The sequence below is a fragment of the Coturnix japonica genome, chromosome 1 (genome assembly GCF_054131305.1).
Source record: "Coturnix japonica strain WE chromosome 1, WE-NBRP24, whole genome shotgun sequence".
NCBI lineage: Eukaryota > Metazoa > Chordata > Aves > Galliformes > Phasianidae > Coturnix > Coturnix japonica.
This window is the reverse complement of record NC_140663.1, coordinates 8,538,170-8,563,654: the sequence shown is the minus strand read 5'-3', so window position 1 is coordinate 8,563,654 and position 25,485 is coordinate 8,538,170. Positions and strand designations below refer to the sequence as shown.

General features: G+C 36.0%; 1 protein-coding gene and 1 long non-coding RNA gene across 8 annotated transcripts in view; one reads left to right on the top strand and one right to left on the bottom strand.

Annotated features, from left to right (window-relative positions):
- PCLO (piccolo presynaptic cytomatrix protein) overlaps positions 1 to 25,485 on the bottom strand; it is a 310,585-nt gene that overhangs the window by 107,038 nt on the left and 178,062 nt on the right. For all 7 annotated transcript variants that reach the window (XR_014948100.1, XM_015879726.3, XM_015879813.3 and 4 more), the window contains 3 exons: positions 24,618 to 24,766; positions 17,509 to 17,590; positions 3,052 to 3,177 (listed from right to left, as the gene is read on the bottom strand). Coding sequence is in view for 6 of the 7 variants with exons in the window: in XM_015879726.3 (XP_015735212.2) it covers positions 3,052 to 3,177; positions 17,509 to 17,590; positions 24,618 to 24,766 (357 nt within the window). In the remaining variant the exon portion in view is untranslated. The remainder of the gene's footprint in view (positions 1 to 3,051; positions 3,178 to 17,508; positions 17,591 to 24,617; positions 24,767 to 25,485) is intronic.
- LOC146762281 (uncharacterized) lies at positions 9,348 to 24,620 on the top strand. The gene is made up of 3 exons (XR_014948178.1): positions 9,348 to 9,481; positions 13,374 to 13,419; positions 22,639 to 24,620. It is a non-coding gene; the product is annotated as an uncharacterized LOC146762281 (long non-coding RNA).

Sequence of the window (25,485 nt, the reverse complement as noted above, 5' to 3'; positions counted from 1 at the left end):
ACATCTATCAAATAGTTCCTGCACTTGCTGAGCTCAGTGGAATAAGTCTTTCACCTCCAGTTTTTTTGTGATGCCAATGAGTGATGAATCAGATATATTTCTGACATCTGAAAGTAATTCAAGGTGAGAGAACCAAGGAAGACTGGTATTTGCCAGTCAGAACTATAAATAAACTTTTCATCACTAACAGACTCCTCCAAAGCTATTTTAATAGGCTAAAATGTTATGGATTGCTATTCCCTAAGGACAGAACGTTATCTGTATTTTAAAATATGCCATTTCTTCACAGATGTAGTCACGCAGACAGTGGGTAGGACTTTGCTTCCATTATAATCACAGTAAATCTATCCTGTTCCTTACTCTACCAACAGGATTCTCAGACTACTGCTTTCTGTTTTGAGAATTAGAAGAATGGATGGGATGGGATGGGATGGGATGGGATGGGATGGGATGGGATGGGATGGGATGGGATGGGATGGGATGTAATTTTTTGCAGTGAATTGTGTTTTTGGGAAGGCTAATGAGTTGTGATATTAACTTGTAATTACATTGTGTGTTCAGATGATGAATAGTTATGTTCACTAATTTGAAGTCAGACAGCATTTTAGCAGATAAAGTAACTCATGATTACTCTATAAATAACTAATACAAAAGTTTTTTCCATTTACAGACAAGCACATATAAAGTTTTCTGTATGTGATAGGACAGAGTCAACATTTTGATGAGAAGACTAGTCTCTATTTTCAAGCCCAACAATGCCAATGATAATATTTGCAATTGGGCTAGATTTGCACGGATCCATATGAGAATAATTGAAGACCTCGATGAATTTTATCACTTTTGAAGTGTAGATATTAAATATGCATAAACCATATTTGTACTAAATCAAACAAATATTCAAAAGTAAAAATGCCAAATATTCTCTCTAGGTTTATGACAGCCGCCTAAAATAACATAAAAAGTAAATCAGATACACTGGCAAAATTTAGGAGGCAGCTGACAGTAAGTGAAATTGTTTGTCTTTTACTAATTGTACATTCTACAGAAAGCCCTTTTTCTCACTGGCAAAACATCTAACACATTAATAGTGAAACATTCTGGGGTACTGTGTGACCAAATTCTACAAATTAAGTCCAGAGACATTGATGCTCCAGACTTATACCAACATACTCAAGTTTACGACATTTTGTTTATAAAAGCCAGACCAGAAGCACTACTGAATATTTGATGGAAGAATGAAACTTTTTTGTTTGTTTGTTTGTTTGTTTGTTTTTACTGTTCCATTGTCTATAAAATATGAATAAAGCTTAAAAATGCATAATGTAAACAGAAAGGAAAGTAAGCTGCCCAGTCTGAATTTCTCCAGTAGTTACTGTGAATCCAAGATGCTCTTGAACATTGCTAAAAAAAGCCATATGGTAAGAAAATAAGTACTTTATACCTCAATTCACAGAAGAGAGAAAATTCCAGGTGTTAATTGCTTATCCTCTTTCATGAATCATCCAGTCTCTAGGAAATACTGAATAACTATATTCTCCTCATTACTTGCTTGCTAATGCATGATTTAGTGCAGCTACGAGAGATTCACTCTCTTCTATGGAGTGAGCCAAAACAAACAGAAACTTCACAAGACAATCAATTAAGAAAATCACATGCAATAAATAACATCCTTCTATGATTTGATAAGTAAGATACTATATATTAAATCTGAATGGTAAAATCTATTCCATAGGGAAAAAAGAAAGATGTATTTGTATATCACTCCTTCACCTTAACTGTAAGTTAACAATGACAGAGGGGTGTGTATTCTTCTTTATGTAAATCTTTAAAATATTACCCAAAAACAAACAAACAAACAAAATAAAAAACAACAACAAAAAACCCAACCCAAACCAAACAAAAAACCCACCAAGGATGTAAAAAGTGGTAGGAAAAACATGAATGCAGAGGAGACTGCTTTGTTATAAATACAACACATTAGAACCATTCTTTAATCAAGTTACTCCACTATTCTATCTGCGAAGTACTTTTGATTTAATCATGATTTTTGTTGTATGTTTTCTATCTAGAAAGTTTATGTGAATCAGATTCTGCCTAGGAGAACTATTCTTGCTTGTCTTCTTTCGTCATTGTTTTCTGGATGAAATTTTTTATTAAAGAACTACAAATAATTAGATGAATTAATTTTAATTAATTAATTAAGCACATTTTATATTTTTGTCCATGGATGAGCAGCCATTTCAGGTGCATGCATATATTCTTGTAAGAAAAAGGAACCAGTTATAGAAAGAAGAGACCATTTATGTGACTAAGCATAAAATGTTATTAGAAAGAATTACCATGTCTGCAATAATACCTGAAAATGTAAAAATTAAGCAGCATATATTTCATGTAGCTATAGTTGTTTAAAGGGAGCTGTATGGTCTAATGCAATCTTCTTAAAGTCAAATACATGAGGAAAATCCTCCCAGTTCTTGAGATTGAGGTCTATGATAGATTAACTGAATTGCCTTTGTGTAAATGCTTCTTTTTCTCCACTGCCTGCTGACTCTTTTAAAGTGGAAAACTAAAATTAGGCCAGATTAATTCAGTCAAGTCTGACTTTAGGTACCTTCACCAAAAAAGTTAGTGTGTGTCATAGAACAGAACTGGACTTGTGATTGTGATTGAAAGATTTGACTAAGAAAGGTGATCCTCAAAAGAGATACCTAGGTGACCAAGCCAGATAAAGATCTTCAAAATGGCACATATCTATTAAATATGTGACACGGTTGGACTTTCGCCATACTGTCTTACTCCCAGTGCTGAAGACAGAATGCTGGCACAGATTACGGAAAACACATCAGTATACTGCTCACCATGGTAATTCTTCTTGATTCCGTGTCTGTTTTAAGACTGTTGGATGTTTAGAAGGGCTCTGAGATACACCTCTGCCGTTACATAAGATTAAATTTTTTATATGAGAATAAAACATTATAAGAGTGTATTGTAATAAGTCCTGTACTCCCAATGCTCTCTTGTTTCAACTTCTTGATAATGCATTTAGCTTACCTTCTATTAGCTTCCCCGTCTGCTCTGCATTGCCCCCAGGCAAGACCTTGGCAATGTACGCTCCAATTTCTCCACTGCTTCCTGGAATTTCTTTCCCACCTACAACTCGGATTCCCAGTCCATTGCCTGAGATCAAAAGAAACAGGAAACTTTAAATAGAGAAGAAGTAATGAATAATTCACTGGAAGGAAAGAAAGAGTACAAATCATCAGTAGGATTTCATCAAGAACTTCTAGCTGTGATCCGAAGAAAAAGGTCCCATCCACCACACTCTCAGAGAATTAACTTTGAGAGAGGTAGGAGTGTGCAGTTTGCATTCAGTGCATGAAAACATTTTCTTGAGTAAATACTGTAACACTGGCATCACACACACAACTCATCCACTGAAACTGCATTGAAGTAAATTCTGCCTTTTTCTGACAGCCCTACTGTACTATAAAATTACAATTTGCATGGCAAACCTATTTCAAGTAAACCTTAATTTGCAGTATTAATTAAATTCCATTAACATGCTAGAAAACTATGTAAAGTGTGGATTCAAATAACAGCTTTATCATACGCTAAAAACATGGATACAGTTCTCCTGAAAAATTATAGTAGCTGAACTTTTAGAATCATACAGACAGTTTGACAGATCATTGAGATTCTGCTGCATAGCATGTACATTTACATCAACCTGTATTTAGTAGATATTGATATTATTCTTAAATATTTGCTTTTAATTGACAGATTTTACATCAGAAGATGTACAAACTATCAAAATAGAAAACAACCTGCAATTACTTTATGGTAATGCACTATCAAATCCGACATATTTTCTCTTTTCATTAAAAATTACAGATTAAAACATTATGTTCACTTTGATTTTCTTAGATGGAGAGAATCAAATGAGTCTCTTATATCGGGGGGAAAAAAAATAGGACTGGAAACAAAAGCTTAAAAATAGACATATAAAGAAAATCTTGTACACTGTCATGCTGTCATGTTACTTTTAAAAAACACTTTCTCTACAAAACAAACCCCCAGATTTATTCTTTGAAGAAAACTACACAAGAGATTATTTACACTTGAACTTGGAATATAAGAGTTTTTGCTCATTTTTATTGGAACAGTTAAATAATTAGTTTGCAAATTATTGAATTTATAATCCAAACCTTCATAGTGATTAAACTAATCAGATACGTCAAGTTCACCACACTTTTTTTTTTTTTTTTTTTTTTTGCAAAGCTGCATCTCTTTATACTTAGGTTTTTCCCAGGAGTACAATTACTGTTTCGATAGCTCAGCTCTGAGATCACATTAGAAGGCAGCTACTCACACTGAGCTCCTGGCCATAAAGGTTTCTACTTGCTTTTTTACCCCAGCTTATCTAAGTTTGTGTCCTTTGTGACTCAGCTTTCCTCATAACTGCATATGAGACATTTTCCAAATAACCATTTTGTTTTCTTTTGAATCTCAAACATCACAACAAAAAGGAAACAAGTCCCATAGCAGAGTCACTATGAAACTGGGAATACTCAGCATGAAATTCATACTATGAAATTTCTGAATAGGTTCCCTGGGATATTTTGTTGAAAATTTTAGCAAATATGTCCTCTCACTACATCTCTGTCATTATTTTATTTTATTTTATTATTTTATTTATTTTATTTTATTTTATTTTACTTCTGCAAATGTTAAGAAATGCAAATGTAGTATAAAAGAACACAAATCTTTGTCAGACTCTCTTTGGACATGATGAGTGAACAGCCGTTTTAACATCAAATTAATAATTGGAAAGGCATAAATATTTGAGCTTTAAAGGGGCCTTCTGAAGTAAAAATGCAATGGTATCTATATAATCATCATAAAACAACTTCATTGAAATACCCAAGCTAAATACAGGCACAAGGAATCATGCAGAATCACAAGGTTGGAAAGGACCTGCAAGATTATTGTGTCTAACTGTCCTCTTATCACCATGACTACACACTAAACTACAAGACCATCTCTCGTAGCTCCTCATCCAGAAGCCCCTTGAACACTGCCAGGGGCAGTGACTACTCCACCTCCCTGGGCAGCCATTAAAGTGCCTGACCACTCCTTGAGAGAAAACGTTTTTCCTTATATCTAATCTAAATCTCCTTGGATCCTGTTTGTTGCCTAGGATAAGAGGCTAACCTCCCTCATCACAACCTTCCTTCAAGAAGCTGTAGAGTGCAGTAAGGTCTCCTCCAGAAGGAACTGTCTCATCTCCCTCAGCCCTCATAAGACTTGTGCTCCAGATCCCTCATCAGTTTAATTGTCCTTCTCTGGACACATTCATTAAATTTTTGCTTTAAGTTACATCCAACATGGTAGTTAATACCCCCTTAATTATAAAATCAGCATGGATGATACTTAATTAACTATATTGCTGTTTGGCTGTTCCTGATGGAAACAGTTTGATTAACAGATAGGATATGGTGTTCTAAACAACAGCTATACTGACACTCTGGAACTGTGCTATTGGGAATTCTAATATTCTTTTTGATTAGGAGAGGGAAATAATTATTCAGTGTAATTTGAGTAAACTGCATAATTGTTTTAAATTAGTTACCTTATTTCAGTGAAAATTTGAATTTGGTAGCAGTAAAGTTTATGTTTCCTTGCCTGACAGGGAAAGCAAACCCACTATACCAAGTGATACCAAGTGACAAATGCTCTTTAAAAAAGTTGAAAACTACAGTCTTAAAAAAGTTGAGCATCTCATTGCATTAAGTGAATGAGGACCTGTACAAAAGCATCCATCCTTGGGACACAGAAATTTGCACAGAATGTGTTGAGCACTTTTCTAAGAGCCTCAGATCAAACAATCATTAAGATTCACTAATACATTCCAGGGCTGAAGGTCACAACTGTGAAATATTAAACTCAGTAAATCCAAACTAACAACATTCTTACATCACAACACCCACACACATGCACACATACAAACTTACTTTTAAGCCACAGAACCTCTCTATGAACTTTTCAGTATATGACTGGAATGGACTTTTTTCATCACATTGGGGAATAAGTCTAGAGGTTCAGAGTTCTCTTATGACACACTGTATCAATCTTTGCCTCTGATATCCTAATTGAAAAATAATGGCAGAGAGCTGGTTTGTCATAGAAACTACACTCAGTTTCAGGAGTAAGTCTGTGGATACCTAAAATAGGTAACCAGAAATGGTTGACAGTAGTTCTGACCTTGAAGGTCTAAGTTGTTAGCCCACTCTGTTGCCAATAGAACAAATTGTTTTCAGTGCTAATATTTGAAGCTTTTTATTCCTATAGACTTCTTGGAATAGTCTGTAGATTTTAAATTTTTAGAGTCAAATATTTGACTAACATGTACTAAGTAGGAACATGCTTGCTAAGGGACAGTCATACAAGTGAGTGTCTGAAAATGTTCTTGTTGCTGGACAAATTGAGGGAATTCCATTTATTTGATTTATTTGCACTAAGTTAGAAAGTTGCATTTCATTATTACTATCTTGCAAAAAATACTACCAGAAGAAATAATTTAACTTAAAAAACATTCGTTCCTTTACTGACAGAAAGAGTACATTAATGTTTGCCCAACATGCTTTAAGTGTTCGATTCTGGTTGACAAGGAATTGCATGTATGTTGCAATACAGTCTCATATGAAGATGGGATTTCAAATCTGTTTATGTATACTGCATATAAGGAAAATATATAACTCATTATTTCTGCTAGCAATGACATTGACCAATTTGTTACACTGAATGGAGGTAGTTTGAAAGTATCATCACACATACAGTTTCTCTGATCTCCTTTTTCTGTCTTTGCTTTTCTTTTAGTCTGAGTCTTAATTTTCATCTCTCAGACTATTTTGATATGTTTGTATCATTCAATTTTAGCTTTTCAGATTAATGAACTACTGCTTACTTCTTAATAAGACATAAGATAATGTTAACTGACAAAAATGGAATCTGTGCTGTGAATGAGAGAGGGCACCTTTCTGAACTCTGACTATTCATTTATATGGAAAATATCTTCAGGAACACATCTCTTCAAAGGGAATTTTACATACTTAAGATCCAATACTTTTTAGGATGCTTCAAAGCTAGAAGGCTCTAATTAAAGGCAACTGTTTTTATTGATATCCCAAGGCTGTGAGCTTACTCTTCCATCTAATCCTTACTGGAGCCTTAAGATGCAGCACACTAAGCAAAGCAGAACAAAACAAAAGCCCAATACTAAACTTTAACAAGAGAACTATACAGCTAAATTTATTTTATAAAATGATAAACAAACACAGATACTAAATCATTACAATCAACTTATGAGCCATTGATTTATATAGTTGAAAGCATAAGCTCAAGAGCTTCAATGAATATTTCACATGCTTAATAAAAGATGGGTTTTCCCCCAGTTATTTTACTTTATGAGTTTCAAAATGACATTTTTCTCATCATTTCATCTCCTTATAGACAAAACAGTTTCAGTAATGTGTATTCACATATGTATATTTGAGTAGTGATCAACAAATTGGCACTGATAAATTCTGTCAGCCTTGACCAAGCAAGCATCACTGCAGAAGTGTTTTAAAACATTTTTTTTTTTCTCTCTTCATCACAGTGTACTTTGCATTCAATTTGATTTATTTATTCTAAACCTGTGTAGCTCAGCTCAGCGTTCCTCAGAACACTGTGAAGTCCTATCCTCTTGTATCCCACTGTAGAAAGACAAGAAACGTGACTCAGCTAACACAAAATAATACACGTTGCTGGAGTAGGCTGAACATAATTTCTGCAGTTTTGGTTTGGTCAATTTTTTCCATTATAGAGATAATAAAGATCAGATTGCTGGCTATTAGTTGCTGCTGTTCTGCTCACAGGAAAGGTCATGAAATCTTACCATGTTTTTATTACTTAGTCAAACCACTCTGTAGAGCTATATAAGCAAACTATGTTTCCTGGAGATGTTTCAGTATCTAAGAGGTGATTAGATTTGACTTTCCAAACAAATGTCAATAACTACCTATATAAATGGCAGAAAGTAGAGTGCAGAGGAATGCTGAGTAACTTTTGGCACAATGGGCTTTTGCTGTAGCTCCTGTCTTTTTACAGCAGTGAAAAATAATAAAATAAAATAAATAAGTTTGCAAGGATATTTTTTTCCTGTGTAAAACAAAACAGATTTTGAGCATAAAATGTGGGGATTGATATTGCTTAACTTCTAGGTAATCCCCATACAGGAACAGAAACTGAAACACTGGCCTGAGAATGCAGCCATGTGAACCAGAAGCTCTGTGCAAACAGTGTTCATATGCTAACTCAAACAAGTATTTCCTCTGGGCTAAATTTCCAAAGCATGAAACCATTTGTCTAATTAGATGAATAAAGAAAGGAAAAAAGCAATTAGAATGTGCTACAGATTTTCATAGAATGGCTTGGGTTGGAAGGGACCTTAAAGATAATGTAGTTCCAACCCCCTGCTGTGGGCAATGTTGCCACCCCATAGATCAGGCACTAGAGCAGGCTGCCCAAAGCCCCATCCAACCTGGTCTTGAACAACTCCAGGGATGGAAAATCCACAAGGACACTACAGTGATCTTTTTCCAGATAAGCTGCAGTGGCAGCCATTAGAAAAATGTACAAGGATAAAGAATGAAAAAAGAGGTATTAGGCACAAACAATTTTGCAATATGACAAAATATGCTGCAGCTATGAAAGCAAATCAATCATAACACACAATATTTCAACTTTCAACTCTACCTGGCTGTGCACAGAGACTGAATGTAACTTCCTCCTGCTCATTTACAATACAGTATGCATTACCTTCCCATTTCTGTTGCAGTCTTATCTAGACAAATGATAAGGTTCTGGTAGGTCCTCATCTGTGGGAACAATTTTACAGCACAGTCCACTGTCTGTATGAATAGAACTGTCAGCCATGGGAAACAATGAAGAAGAAAGAACTCTCCTCAAATAGTTCAGATTTGAAAGTGAAGAAAAGTCACAGAAGTGACGCTCACATTCTCTCTCTCTTGCTGCCGGGCAGCTGGTGTGTGTGTGCTTCCAAGCCACGCACCTTCAATTTCAAAGTAGGCTTCTTTAGGAAAACTCTCTCACTTATTTTACTTGATTTATTAGCCTCAGTTTCAATTAGATCGTATTATATTGTGTTATCTTGCATTTTGACACCATAGTTAGTGAAATAAATTTTCCTTAGATTGTTGCTGCTGCTCTGTTTGTTTCCTTGAGCCCAGCTCTCATCTCCCTACCCCTTTTCCCTTTTCCCTTTCCAGTTTTGGAGACTGGGGGGCCCACAGTCCTACAGCCCCCTGTCATGAACATAGACTGATCTAGATAACCCTGTGACAATAATCCAATGCCATCTCTAAGCTATGAAAGTTTCTCCATCATCTGCTTCACATCACTGACAACAATATGAAATGAGGTAAGTCCCTAGATTCATATATGCCCTCAGGAAAAGCACAACCCATTAACCTCTGCCCTCTAAATCCATCTAAACAGCTTTTCAGTCATCACGTCGTCCAGCCATCCTGACTACATGTAAGTGTAATGCTTCACAAAACATTACAGATTCTTACAAGAATGAATCATAAGAGACAACCTTTAGCCTGTTCAGACAGTATGTCAGTCAATCATATATGGCTTCACTGTAAAAAATTATCAGTTTCATGTTGTTTTTACTTCTACAGAAATAGCTTTTCCCTTTAGTTTTTTGTTAATGTTTTTCTTAACACAGGGAAAAATTTGATTCATATCTCACATACAATGAGTCAACTCTCTCATCATAGGAAAGAGATACATAAATGATGCTCTGCTCATGTGTCACAATTTAATTAGTATATTACTAATCTAGCATATTAGTGATTTCTCATTACAGTGCAAATAATAGGTGAGGAGGATGTTATCAGTTATCTTAACATCTTGGACCAAAACTTTAAACTCCTTGGCTTTATTTAAGCATTTTGTAAGTAGGTTTCCAGGTTTTGACACTATCTATATTTTGTTAAGGAAAATAACATGTAAAGGGTTGAAGGTTTACCATATAATACCATATAAATTAACTTCTCTTAACTACAACTTTGTGTGCTGACCCTTTATTACAAACATTGCATAATGTCTCCTGGTACTATAGACTCATACAAACAGGTGCAAACATTTTCTTTTTCCCAGTACACTTCTTAAAGCAAAGAAAACCTGTGTGATATTTGTGACGATGTGTATTGGCAATGGTTAAACCAAAGCTACTCCTTGGGGACTGTGTATATCGTGGGGAACATTTACGGAACATAATCAACATTTTGAGAAATTTGTAGAAAAGATATCACTACCTGTTTTTAAAGGTACAGCACCTCAGTACAATTCTTTCTTAAAGGAAAATCAAAAGAATACATCACCCAAATGGCTCTGCTGCACGAGGGTATCAGCTGACACAGCGCTGCATAGATAACTATCATGAATGAGGAAGAGTTTATGAAACCATTCACTGTAAAATATCCTTCTTCCAAAACAAGTAACACCTGCAGCCGTGTAGTTCTTTGTAAACAAACAAACAAAGAAACAAAAACAAAAACAAACAAACAAACAAAAAAACAAAAACAAAAACAACCAGGACTTTCCTCCTTTTCTCAATGAGAAAGATACTATATGTTTGGGGTGTTTAATCCATTAAAAGAAGTGATATAATATGACTATAGAATATACAGAAAATAAGTGAAGGATAAGTAATTTCTCTGTCTTTAAACTCCAAAAATCTTTCGACTCATTGCTTGGAAATGTGCCTAAGCTGGCAGCAGGACAGACAGAAGCTTAAAGTGTATTCTCAGAAGAGGTATCACAGTGCAGCTGTTCATGCAATCCCACTGGAAGAACGGAGCTGTCATTTGACAGTTCATTTCTTACAACCACTCATTCTGTGGATATGGGCCAGCTTTGTAAACAGTCAACTGTCCACTAAGACACATGTTGAAACCTTCAGCTCGTTTCACATGCTCTCTCCCTGATGACAAGAGACACTACTGAATGGGGTTATAAACTGTATCCAACATCTTTCACCTGCCTTGGATTTAAACTTTTGTCTTCAGGTAATGACATCCCATTACTTCTGTTCTACCAGCTTAGGCAGGTAGAATGAAAATCAAATGAAAACAAAACAAAACACAGAAAAATAATGCTTCTATGCTTTAAAAGGGGGCAGTTGACAAAGTGATTTTCAGTTCTTGGTTGCTTGCTTGCTTTTTTAGAATAGCAGCACAGTGACACTTGACATGCATCTTATTTGTAATTTATATATTTGACATCTCAAACAAACAAATAAACAAACAAAACCCAATAACTTTCAATATCTATTGCAGAAGGAAAATGGTTTATGAATTAAGTAATTTACTAATCAATTATCTGCTTAGTAATTTTAACTCCATAAAATACTCTTTTTGTGACAGGGATGAGGATAAAATATTTATCTGCATTGTTGCTTTCAAAACAGAACTCTTCATTTCCATATCTAGAGAATTAAATGTTCTCCATTTCAGAGACCTGTAAAAACAGAAATCTTAACCTGACTCATCCTGCAGCCAGAACTCACGAAAGTGTACACCTAACACACTTCAGAGAACTGCACAGTCTGTGACAAAGTAAATTGCAAATCATTCTCAAAATGTTACAGCATCCTTCTCTGGGAAATGTACCTAAATCAAAGTGGTATTTGTCACTCGGTGATGTGGAGCAGTGTGGTACTTTCAGCATCCAGACTTTTTCACATAGTTTGATTGTTCTGTAGCTTCTTCATACATAACCTACAGGCTATTCATTACATCTAATTTAAGACCTCCACAGGACCAGAATCTCAGTCTAAGACACTTTGTGCTTCCTTCATAATTAAGACAGAAAAATAGCGATATTTGCTCTTTCTAACATTCTCGTGTAGTGTATAATAATTATAATAGTGTAATTATTATCATAGCAAGTATGTAAAGGTCATTCATACCTCTCCTGAGAAATGAAATCTTAAACTGGTATCTCTGTGCATTTAACTTCCATTAGCTGGACTTCTGTCAGTTTTGTACTAATGTCCTTGACAGTCATCTGACCAATGACAGACCTCCCTGAGTATCTCCTCTTCTAGTTCTTTAAGAGAAAGTGCTGAGCTGAGTTAGATGCAGTTAGAGACTGACAGATGCTATTTCAGCGTCTTTCAATCTTACTCTTACATGCCTGTTTTCCTTTTGGCCTTCCATGAGAAACAGGGGGCTAGACAGAACTCTAACTCAGTAATCACAGTAATCTCCTTCTGCATCTTTTTCTGTATTAGAGCTATGAAAGCAGCTAGCACCTTTATTATCAGTAGACAGATTGCTCTCTCAGTTACATCCACCCATCTTGTGTTCTCACTGAACTTTCTTAAATGGGTATTCATACACTGAAAAATGTGTAAACAAACGGATCTGCCAAATATATTTCATAGGAAGCATTTTAAACACACACACTAGTGCATTTCAGATAATGTTAGTTCAGTTAAAAGGTACATAAACATGGAATATATAGTAGCCTGGCTGTAACAACTCTGTCTCTTTCTGCTTATTGATTTTAGCTTTTGTGCCACATCTCTGATAGGGAGAGAGTACTTGATAGGGAGAGAGTACTTGAGGGAATTATGGCAGTTAATTACAGATTAGACCCTTCCCCAGTGACAAATGGGTGCTGGAGGAAGATATTTTTATGCAAATTATTATCTTATTTCATCACCATGCTAAAGCAAAGAAAAAGGATAAGTAATCATCTGTGAAAAGAGTCTGAGGAAAAGAGATGACTTTTATACTTTTACCCTAAATAAGTTCATGATTACTATGCCATATTAAGTATGGCCTATGACTGTATTTAATGTGGGTTTTTTCCTTGATTAAACATCATATATTCACTGCACTCCAGTATTTTGCTGTAAGAACTTTCAGGTGAAAGATGTCTAAACATATTTGGTTATTTGTTCAGAGACAGCAGCAGTATGGATTTGATATAGAAAAACACTTTTAATTCTCCTCCTCTTTCTCTCTGAATAAGTATCCCATGAGCTGGCATGCTTAAGAGATGTGGTACTGGGTACAGGAATTAATAACCCTTATGAGAGTATGAGGCATCTCTGACGTGTGCACAGCCTTGCAGGTACCCTGTCACCCTATTAGCTGTTTCACTGACATCACTGCTAGGATGAAGATTAGGTACACAATCTTCTGCACACAGTCTCTACTATGAAGTCCACAGCTTTTACTGATTTGCTTCTTCACCTTTTTTTTTTTTTGTTTGTTTGTTTTTTTCCTCATCAGAATTGAAGAGGATGTTCCAGAACAAAGACAGACTGCCTGCCCACAGGTATGTTTTGCTTCTCAGAAGCACAGAATGTCCCACATTTGGAAAGGGGAAAGTAATTGTGAGACCCCAGTGAGACAAATTATTTTGACTTTCATACACTCCTTGTACAGACCAATTGAGATTCGTCTACATCATTGGGAAGAACGTAATGTAATTTTTTCTCCTTGCAACATTTCTAAGACTCTGGCCACATTTTAATGGCATCAACACCCATGTCCTCTCTTGCCTTCTTCAAATGTTACTACGAAGTGTTGAAAACCAGAAGAGGAAATGCTGGTAGAATAATACAGTGCTTATTCTGGTAATTTTAAAGAATCAAAAAGAATCAAGGTAATTTGTAAAAACAAATATTGAGTTGCTGGAGCATTAAGTGCTGATAAATTAATCAGTGATCACTGCCATCATTGCTTTGACAGCTGACCAGAACCAAAATGGCAATTCTTTATCTATCTATCTATCTATCTATCTATCTATCTATCTATCTATCTATCTATCTATCTATTTATCTATCTATCTATCTATCTATCTATCTATCTATCTATCTATCTATCTATCATCTATTTAATGATACAAATTATTTGTCTTTGCAGAGAAAATCTTTGGCATTTCCTTTCTATCCATCAGCCTTACCTAAGGAAGGGATAATACACATCTTGAACAGAAAAGCTGTGAGCTTTAGACAATGGCATACCATGGATAAATAAGAATCCTCCAAAAAGATGCAAGCTAGCAAGAATACTTTTATTTTTCACTCAGAGCTACTGTTCTCTTGCCATCATAATTTTTCATTCTTGAACACCACATTTATACACTAAAATTTATGTTAAATGTTTCAATGTGCAAAATTATGCCAGGTTACTTCCAACACCAAAGGCATCTGTATCTTTCATTAAGCAATAAAGCAAATAAATAGAATTCATGTGCTCAGAATACATAATGAGAGAGACAAAATTCTATAGGAACTGGGATTACTCTTACTATTGATATTCATAATGAGACAATTTCTGAAACCCTTATCAGGCAGTAACCTCCAGTACGGTAAGCATGTAGTGAGGTATTAGATTGGATAAAAGAGAAAGGGTTTTAATGATAAGGGTGGTGAGGCACTGGAACAGGTTGCCTACAGAGAGACCTGTTCTTAGAAACATCCGAGGTCAGGCTGGAATTCAAATTATTGATGATAATAGAAAGATGTAATCTGTTTTGTTCCATAGTTATAGCTGTGGTATAGCTGGTATACACCCATGCTGTCCCTGTGCTTACCCAGCACACACTACTTAAGATACACTATTTGTGTACTTAAATGTTGACCTATTTTCCCCATGGAGAATCTGGATGTTTTAGAAATTTCTCCAGGTTGTTCCTGCTGTTAAATTGACCAAACTACATGTACATCATTTAAACAATCAGTAGAAACTATTCTTGCTTGTGTAGAAAAAAACACATAGGACAGTCTTTTGTGAACATCTAGGACAGAGGATGCTTTGTGCATACTGTCAGACAAACAGAGACAATGGATGGTGCACACCCTGCAGTGGGCACACATGACCACAAGTCCTGGATGTGAGTTCAGCAACTCAGCTTTTCAGAGAGTCTTATCCAAGGCAGCTGTAAGGATATTTGGACAGAGACTCCCACTGTCAACTGGACAGTGCCTGGTTGTCCTCTGGGGAGGTCAGGCTCCAGCCTTAGGCACTGTCAAGTTTGTTTTTCTTTTTCCTAATTTACATTCTTACTGTGCATATGCAACAAGTATACGGCAAAGAGACAAACAAAATGATTCAAAAGGTCAGTTGGTACTTTTGACAGGAAGGAGGGCGAGGGGGAGAGAGGAAGAGGAAGTGCAGAGGAAAGGGGGATGGAGAAAGGGTAGGGAAGAGAACAAGAGAGGGGGAAGAAATGAAGTAAAAAAAGAAAGAAACCAACCAGCCAACAAATCAATCATGGCATCAAGATTAATTTACAAAAACTTCCCTGTGTCTAGCTGATTAAATAAAGAAGCTGTGATGGAATAAGAGTATATGTTGTTTAATTTACCACTATTTTAAGAAATTTCTGTTGTGTAATAGATTTCCAAGTTTGCCTTGCTATCTAGCTAATAAGAAGACTTACTAGAAGTTTGCTGATAACAGTTAATCAAAGCTGAATTTTTAAAGCAAATAAAAACCAAAAAACCAAATGTGCAGCTGTGGTAGAGCCCACTTTCAAAGTTCAAGGCTCAGCAGAAAACTCTGCACATGTAAAGAGATTTTCTGTTTTAATTCTTGGGCTCTGAGAGAGTGTGAAGGAGTGAGTTGTGAAGACAAAGTGTTACAGTTCCTAAAAGATGTACAGTGAGTGAAAAACATGCCAATTTCTTCTGTTTCAGTTCCTTCCTACTGGTACCCTATTTCACCCTTGGGTTTTCTCAGTAGAATCTGCATTTCAGCCTTCTAATTCTTATAGGGAAATCTATATATACACCACACTGAAGCGAGTCTCTGCAGGGCTCCACAGATTTATCTGGATTACAAACCAAAAGTATGACTGCAGCTGACAAAGTGATACAATATATCACAGCTACAGAAGTGAGCAGTTCCAGCACAGGCTATAAAACCTTGAGGGAATACTCGACCCTGTGTGATCTCATGCTCAGCAGAACATTAATAAGTGGGAAACCAATATCTACACCTTGGTTGTCCAGTCCTCACTTACAAGGTATTTCCCCTGATGCATGGTTGCCAGCAGCACAGCTAGTGGAGAATTTGGAACACTTTAAGTGTAAGTAAATTGACACAGGAGACTCAGGCCTTCAGCAACATTAAACCATGAACCACACAAGGTTGTGTGGCTGTCATCCCACTTGTTCTCATAAGAGTGCAGCTTGGATCACAGCATTACTCATCACTCCCCAAGGCAAAAAGTCTCCACAAGGATATTCCTGTTGGCTACAAGGCCCCAGGCAGGGAAGGCTGACAGAAGTGAGGAGCTGGATGCTGCTTTCAAATGGTACTGCGTGGGCAAGAGGGTCCTGATTTATTCCAAAATAATCAGTGGGTGTTACATCAACTAGTAAGAAAATGCCTGATAATATATAAAGAAAATTCATGTAACACCCTAAATATGAGGTAGATGCAAGGAGGGGGAGTGATCAAGATTTTACTGCCAGAAACCTTGTATAAACAATATTTAGCAATTCAATGCCACTTTCTACTTAATGCTCAAGGGAACACCAAAGCTGGCAGTTGGTAATTACTTCTGCACAGAAACAGGGTTTGACACACACTGCTGCAATTCTTTAAATGGAAAGAAAGTCTGATGGTTTCACAACAAACCCACTTAAAAGCACGTATCTCTGAAGGAGACAAATGGCATACTGAAAAATTCTGAACACTTTGTCAATACTAGACTCAAGAAAGAGTGCAATTCCAAAAGCTCCATCAGACGGTCCTTACCCTTGCAACATTTTTAATCGGTAGCAGTTTGCAACCTGATACCTAAAAAGGTCAGATTGCACTCCTGCTCAAGGCTGGGAGGGGAACGGATATCACTTCTGCCACTTCCTTCTCCTTTGCAAGCAGAATCTCATGTGAGTATTTAGATGAGTTACACAAAAGAGAAAAAAATTGAAATCCTAAATAAAATTTCCCTATGTAAAGATATCACAGAAAAAGTGGAATCTTTCTGTTCTGATAACCTCTTCTGCAGAAGATTCCCAGTAGCTCTACAGAAAGAATAAAATTCTCAGTTCTGTTCCTGTTTAATATCTACATAAGCCTACTCATTTTTCTGATTCCACTGTTGAACATTACCAAAGCTTCTCCTGCAGAGAATACAGAGTTATATAAAAAGAAATAGCAAAGCAGACTGCAGATATATACAACAGATTTTCCCTCTGTGCTTAATGTCTTAATGTCTACGTATCTCAAACAGATGTTGTGACCTTTTTTTCTGCATTGCTGCCTTCCATTACAACCAAACAGCTAAATGTAAGATGACCACTGAATCTCCTGCTGCATATGACACTGGAAAAAAATTAATAAGGCAAATGGTTTTCATGAATCATGTTAATCAAATTAATAAGTCTCATAGAGGCTTGTTGCTGTTTACCTGAAACTGTGTGATCCTTCGGGTCTCTCAGTAGTTTGAGCCTTGCATGAGGGAAAATGTACTGCAGGGGCTTCCCATTTATCTGAGGAACACAAATATGCATGTCATAAAGAGATAACATAACATCAATTGTAAAAATAATTTTAGACAGTTAAAACAGAAACAAGCAAATAAGCTTATTTCATCCAGGGAAATATCACAACTCCATGACTCAAACATCCCCTGAATTTCAAGATATGTTTGTCAGACCAGAAAATCCTTCTGCAGGGGAATCAATATTTGCTTCCAAAACAAAAAACTGAGATTCAGTTTCAATATGACAGTAGTTCTCTTTTCGTTTCCTAATGACTGGAAGGTGATTTCTGTCATCTGCAGTTTTTTCTTAGTAGTAATCCTTTCTCCAAACAGTGTATGAGCAGAGAATAAAAAGACATACAATCTCTGTATTTGTTATAAAATACCTAAACCAAATGGCGGTGAATGTGCAAACAGCCATAAAATACTGGTCTAGTTTCATCGAAGACAAATGAACTAATATACTTCCTCATCAAACCTTAAAAGCCTTTTAAAAGGCCTGGCCTAAAACTTTCAGGACTATTGTTTATAGAATCACGAGTGGCATTCACTTGGGCTATTAATACAAAATGTCAAAGCTGAAAGTAATGCATCTCTGCAATGCATGTTCAAAAGCCAGCTATGATGACTCCACCTGTCCCATGAGATGGGGATAGAAGGGGCCAAGCAGCACGTCAGTCCATCTATCAGAGACGACTGCCATGTATTCACACCAAAATACCTCTGCAGAGTGTTTTAACACTCAGACACCTCTCATCCATTACACAATATCTTTGTCTGCAGATTTTGTCTTTCAGAAGCAAAGCAAAATCCAGCACCTCTGCCGAGCCCAAGATCTGTACCCTGGCTGAGAAATGAGAGCAGGGTTGCCTGCAGCTGCATATGGCTGAGTGTCAATGGGATGGGGCCAGTGCTGGAATTTGGGAGCTGGTGGGACAATGCCAAGCAGTATGAACGCATGGAAGTCTGAATGTATCAGCAGCCTGCTACCAGGTGGTTCTTACTATTATTTATAGTTAAGCAGCATTTAAAGTGACTAAGCTCCTCAACTAAGCACTTCAAACTCAGTCTCTGCCCTGGAGAGCTTATGATGTTAATGGATAACATACAGAAGTGACAGGAGGGGAAACAGAGAAGTCAAGTGACTTGCTTAACTCAGTCCCACAGTGAGCAGGAGTTCATACATCAGTTGTCATAATTCAGTCTCTTTTCTAGTGGATGGCACTGCATCTAGAAGGATGAAATCCTCCCATAGCATAGTGTAGTTTCAGCCATAATTTACCTCAGATGAAAGAGAAATCTGCTAGAGGACAAGTACTGCAGAATAAATCAGGACTGAGATCAGGCAGACTTTATGACTTACCCTGGAATTCTGCCAGAACAGAGGGTATAATGCTAGTAAAAGTGTGTAAAGTGCCATGAGTTGTACATGCATATAAATGGATAGGGACATTGTTTTCTCAGTTATTAAAATCAGCAAGTGTAATTTAACAGTAAAAATGAGCATTTCTCATGTTTAGATTCCATAAAATCGTTAAAAAAATCTTAAAAAAAAAAAGTATCTAATTTTATTTTAATCCATCAAATACACAGTAATACAAAGTAATAAAGTTCAAGACGAGCAGCATGATAATACTGGGGCATATACTTAGCTGGGATCCATCCTGGTGGAAGCTATTCGAATTTAACTGAGGAACATTGCAGCTCATAAATTTCAGCTTACCATTTATTTATTTGGTATTGCTCTATCTTATCTTTCTTTAGCAAAATTGCTTTCTGAATAAAAAATAATCCAAGAATATTCAACAGCATATTGTATATAATTTACTGACAAATACACCAGAAAATATAGACTGTCTCCTACTTTAGTATATTACTTTCTCATTACTTTCACTTCCAGAATTTTATGATAAGTATAAATCTTAGTGATTCATAAAGTTATGAACAAAAGCATTAATGTTTATTAGCATTCAGGGTAGCATATTATTTTTTATTGTTGGTGGGAATCAGTACTTAAATTGAACATGGCATTAGGCACTTGCCGTCAGAGTGGTTTTGTGTCTAGAAATGGCAGAGTACATATGAAAAAACAGAAGCTGATATAAACAGAGTATGCAAGGAATAACAATTATGTTGGTTTTGATGGTTTTACTTTAACCATTAATGCCCATATTTATCTTAAATGTAGGATATTAAAAACCCTGCAGAACACAAGTGACTTTTTGTTTGCACTTGTTCACATTTTAACTTTTCCTAAAGTTGGTTTTCATTACCTGAATATATGGCCTGGGATCTTCTTGTTGACTTTTCCCCCAGTTATCATCATGAAGATAGAGAGGGCCCCTACTGCAATCACACAGTCACACAAGAGTGCAGGAGTATAGGATGTGCAAGTCCACAAGCCTTGATTTAGGTCACGTGCTGAAGGTGACTTGACCCTTCACTACAAATCCATTGGTCTTTGCCATGGAGATCCTTTCCTCACTGTTCCAGGAATACCCAGTACACTTAAGCAGTGAGTCAGTCAGCACTGACAACACACTCCTCCTCTGATTACAGCACATTTAGACTCTTCAGTGTATCTTTCCCCCTAGCATCCTGTTTGAATTGACACTGAACTAATTTTTTCAGCATATTACTCAGAGGGCCCTTGGGGGTTCTATCCCAGTGAGCTAAATGAAAACTGGAATATAAAGCATTTCCTCCAGGAATTTTAGCTCTGGTCATATTTGATGTTATCACTCAGTATTAAGCCCTTCTGAGAAACTGAATGAAGAGCAGATAAATGTACTGAGGTTTTCTATCACTGTTACAGAAAATCAATTTAAATGTATACTCTGTTTTCCCCTTGTTGTCATTATACTTCTTGTCTGATAAAGAAATTTTATGGAAGCTTCGCAGAAATTAATTATACCAGGTAATGAGGACAGTTAAGAAGAGAAGATTTCCCTAATGCTTCATTTAAGTAGAAGAACTAAAGTACACTAAAATGTATTCTGGAATTCCAGGCAAAGTCTGTAAAAACAGCTCATGAAGTATAACCTGGGCTTTGGAGCAAGTCAACAGAGCCACAGCAAGCTCTGTTTTTAAATAGTGCTGAACCTCTCCTTCCACCAAGATCTGGGACAACCTGATAAGCTGAATCTCAGTAGTTACGTGTGGGTGTAATCCTTTATGAAATTCAGATGGAATGGAGGATACTCAAATTGATGCGTTAGGGAGTATCAGTCCTAATTTCTGAATACCACAGGCAATTGCAGGAGTATAGAAGCCTGGTGACAGCTAGAATGAGGAAATCCAACAGCTGAGGCAGTCATGTTCCTTTGAGCTTTTGCATTTCCTCTTTGCAGAGCAAGAATATCAAATTCTCTGGAAATCCCAACAGTGGAAAGCTCTCTGTACTGATAGATCTCTGATTATCAGGTATTTTGCAGAAGTATTTAGGAAAAATGGTAACAAATACTGTAGAGAGTGATGTTTACTTCCCGTGGAGGTCAGAATTGCATTCTGAATTTTGATACAGAAGTCATTCAGTCATGCAGTGAGAATAATAGAGCTGGGTGACCGAAAAATGAACGACTGCTAAATTCCATCTAGACTTACAATGAGGTGGCAGCAAACGGTCAACACAGTAGATATCCTAACAATTATGCTCCTATTTCTTCATAGATTTCCAGAGAATATGAAATAAATAAATAAATAAAAATATGACTCCCCAAAGTCTGAAATAAAGAAAGCAGTTTTTTTAGAAATTCAGTATAATCTCCTTGAGAGTTGAAAAACTATCAAAACTAAGTATTCTGGATTTGTAAAATCTGGCAAAAAAAAAAAAAAAAGTTTACAGGTAGTCTTCTGGATCTCTTTCATAAACATTCAGATTTTGAAGCTGTTGCTTACCTCATGACCCATTTTTCGACATTCTTAAATGGAATATTTCAGCATATTTAAACAATATTATTTAATGTCCCTAAAAATGCATGAGTTACATGTTCTTTCAAGGAAATGGTACAGTCCCGAGAGCCAAGAAGTAGGAGAATGATATTTCAAAGATTAAATCTATAGAACCCTACATTTATTTCTGTGCTCAGAAAACTCTTGCCAAAATGAACGGATGACAATACACTGGCATTACGATGAGTTTATTAATCATTTAGGGCTTAAAAGATCAGGAGCATTCTGTCTGTATTTTACTTCGTCCATTAAGAAGGAACTTATCTCCTGTTGATGTAATCTTGCTGTGCATCTTTTTTTATGATCTCCTGTTCCTCTGGCACATTCTCATACTTTCCCTTCACAGCCTGGTTGAAACACTCATATACTGTTATACAACTTTCACAAAAATTAATGACTAAAAGCTGTGATATCTGAGGATTAAAAGAAGTCCCTGGTCAACTGTCAGTGACCAAGTGAACTATTGGGTAATCAGGGATCAGTGAGAAATCTGCAATAGATTACATATTGATTATGTTTAAACCATGTTTATCCTCCTCAGGTAAGCAGTTCAGAATCATTGTACTGGGAAACAGCAATTAAGGCAGTACACTCCACTGCAATTGAATGCGATTTAAAAATACTATGTGGAATTACAGAAGTTGCTATAGAAACAAACATATTTTAATATTAGTAGTACAGTATGTGTGAGCTTAATTCCTAGGTTACAAGAAATCCATGGAAACTTGGAAGCTCATACTTGTCACTGCTGAATTCTTGCTTCAAAAGCAATGGGTTGTGCTGTATTTGTTACCTTTAATTGTACAAGCTCTGTGGGACATAACTGAACAATTCTGATTTCATCTAGAAAGAAAATTGGAGTTTCACATATTTTCTCAAATACAAATATGACTGCAGTCAGCAAAGCTTTTTTTTTTCTTTTTTTTTTTTTTTAATAAGAAAAAGGTACAAATAGCAAATTTACAGTGTGATCTGACAGAAAAATTCATGCTATTCATGGAAACAGTTCCTTCTGCAGATGGTTTGTGCTCTGTATGGGATATTAAGAGAGGTGCCATGGCTTAATTACTATGTTAACTCAGTCTCATCCTAACTGATTTCCAGAAAGCTTCTGCAGCCAGGACAGCTCCAAGTGAAGCTGGAGATGAAGAGAGAGCATGGGACAATGAATTCAATATGGAGCTAAGGAATGAAGCACTTAAAATGACTCTGACACTTGTCTTAAAGTATATTCATACCTGTATGTGTATGAAAATCAGTTTCCTTTCTTGTTTCAAATGTTCATGGGTACTTAACATACACAATATCTGAGAAACATTTTGACAATGCAATTGATGCTGGATTTGTGAGAACTGGCATTTCTCACTTCTGAAGACATGGTGAAATAATTTTGCATCTTTAAGTGCTATAGTTAACCTGGTCTGCAAGAGATGAAGGGGGAACCGCTCTTTCTTCTACATTGCTTTTCTTTTGCAGCAGCCTTACATTTTTGTTCACAGAACTTACAGTAGTAAAAGCAGCACAAAGAACTATTCAGAACCACTCTCCCATTTCCAACTAGAAAACTTTTAAAAGTGCCTGTGGCAAGATTCTAAATGCACCATCTCTATTTCCATATAAACATGGAGATAGCTGAAATAATTGAGAAAGCAACTCTCAGCTGCCTTAAGATCTTCTCCCACAAAACTTTGATCAGTGTCCTTAAAGCGGTCCTAGTGCAGTGCTATTCAAAGATCAGACCTTCTTGATGAGTAAGAAGTCTCAGAACAATTTCCGAGGGCAAAGCAAGGATTTATAAAAATTAAATACATCTCACTGAACATGTCCATATCTGCTTATCAGTAGTTCTCGTTTTGGACCAACCCGATTTCTAATGCAAATTTTTAATTTTATGCCACGATGCTGAAGTGGTCAAATAATATTGGGTATGTCAAGAACAATGCTTCTTTTTTTTTCTGCTCTGGCAGGTTTTGTTTTCATTACCACTGACATTAAGATCTGTGAAGACTAAAACATCATTTATCCTGCAATTAAGCTAGTTCATAGCTAAAGCTATATGAATAGATTCCTTGTAAAGATTATCTTGTAAAGATTATCTTCTAAATCCTTCTTTCTCAACAAGAGGGGCTTGGTACAACTTAGACTGTATAAATCTGTGAATATGCTAAGCTAGAGATAGGCAGAAAGAGAAAGAAAAGTAAGTAACAGCTTGTATTGTAAGATATCTGAAAGCTTACTTTATAAAACTTAGAATCCTCATAAAAACTTCATTCTATTATCAAATATGCTCACTAGACAAAATAGTTCCTATGGCTGCATGAGAGCAGGATAGTTCTGCTCAGGTGCTGAGGAATAAACATAGCACACTGAGCTCTTGAGAATAAATTGGCCATGCCACACTTTCTCTTGCTTCCATTACACCTTTTGTAAGAGAATATAGTCACAACTGGTCACTAAAAATGACAGCTGAAATGATCAAGTGAATGACTTAAATATATCAAATTAAATTTATAAATTCAATCAATACCAAGAGGATATTTGGTGGTTTACTAACTTGAACTGGATTTCAAATTATCAAGTTTGAAAAACAGTATGGTATTTTTCTTCTCACTTTAATAAATATTTTAATTATTAGATTGATTAATTCTTGCTGATTTATTTTATACTTAATCACAGAATAGAATTAGAAACTGACCAACTAAAGTGCAAGCTGATGTCCATCAGTCAAAAAGCAGTTCTTTAGACTACTATAAGGGGGATGAATTTGGATGGTATAAATCTGGTAAGGTAAAATCAGACCAACCATGGATTATCTTAATAGCAATACCTACTGCATATATAGTTCTATTTATAGTTTAATTCCATCCAGATAGGTTTCAGAAAGTCAAAGACAACATGTAAAATCAATACTTCAATACAGAGAAATGCTGTTTCAATGCCAGCATCAAGTATTGATGACAAATACAGGTTCAATAGCATATCACCTGAATTACTGGAATTTGATTAACCCTACAGTCCCTCCACTGTTGAACATTATGTTGATTAAATTTTCAAACATTTGTCAAACTAAAGGAAAGGCTTACTTGGCAGCTTATTTGATCTTGGTGTTGACTTGGTGGTCGAGAGTGGGACAACTTCTCGGGCAGCCTTCTGTCGAGGCCATGTCCATTCTCCAAACGAGATTCCCTGGGCTTGTCAAACCAATCTGTTTCTTCACGACGGAGATGATAGGCTTTGAAAACCAAGGACAGGTAAAATGTTCTGTTCCAGTGCTGGGGAAAGGGCAATAATGTGCGTTGTGCATAGCAAACATGCATAGTGATCATTAATTGGCCATGCAGCTAAAGCAAAGTAACAAACTGAACATTTTCCATTTGGAGCTCATCTAAAACTAGTTATATGAAGGCAGAGCCTGCTTTATTAAATCATGTCAGCACAAATCAAAGAAGATACAAAGTAAAATAAATCTATTATCTTTCTAATTATAAGCAGAAATATTTCAAGTGTTATCAATTTTGATTCTATCCCTTGATTTTGCAGTAAGAAGCTTCTTTGTGTCTGGAAATTTAGCTGTTCTTCACACAATAAATCACTAAGTTCTTATATTTGCAATAGTTTTAAACTGGTATAAAATGTGTTGTATTAGATACTTGCCATGGATGAAATGGAAGTGTTTCAATAAAATCACTTTTGCAAATACACTGATTTATGCCTACTGACTCCTGGATCAGCTAACATAGCTTTCACTCACACTAAGATCAGAATGAGCTCCTATGTGTTCAGTAACATTTCTGTTGAATGATATGCAGATTTCTGTCAGTGTAAACCAAAACAATACACAGCTAAATGTAGTCCAATGAAAGTTTGAATGTTATGTTGTAATAATGATGAATTTGAAAATTAAGAAGAAAGACAGTATGTTTCAGCAAAAATTCTAGAAAAATGCAAGAC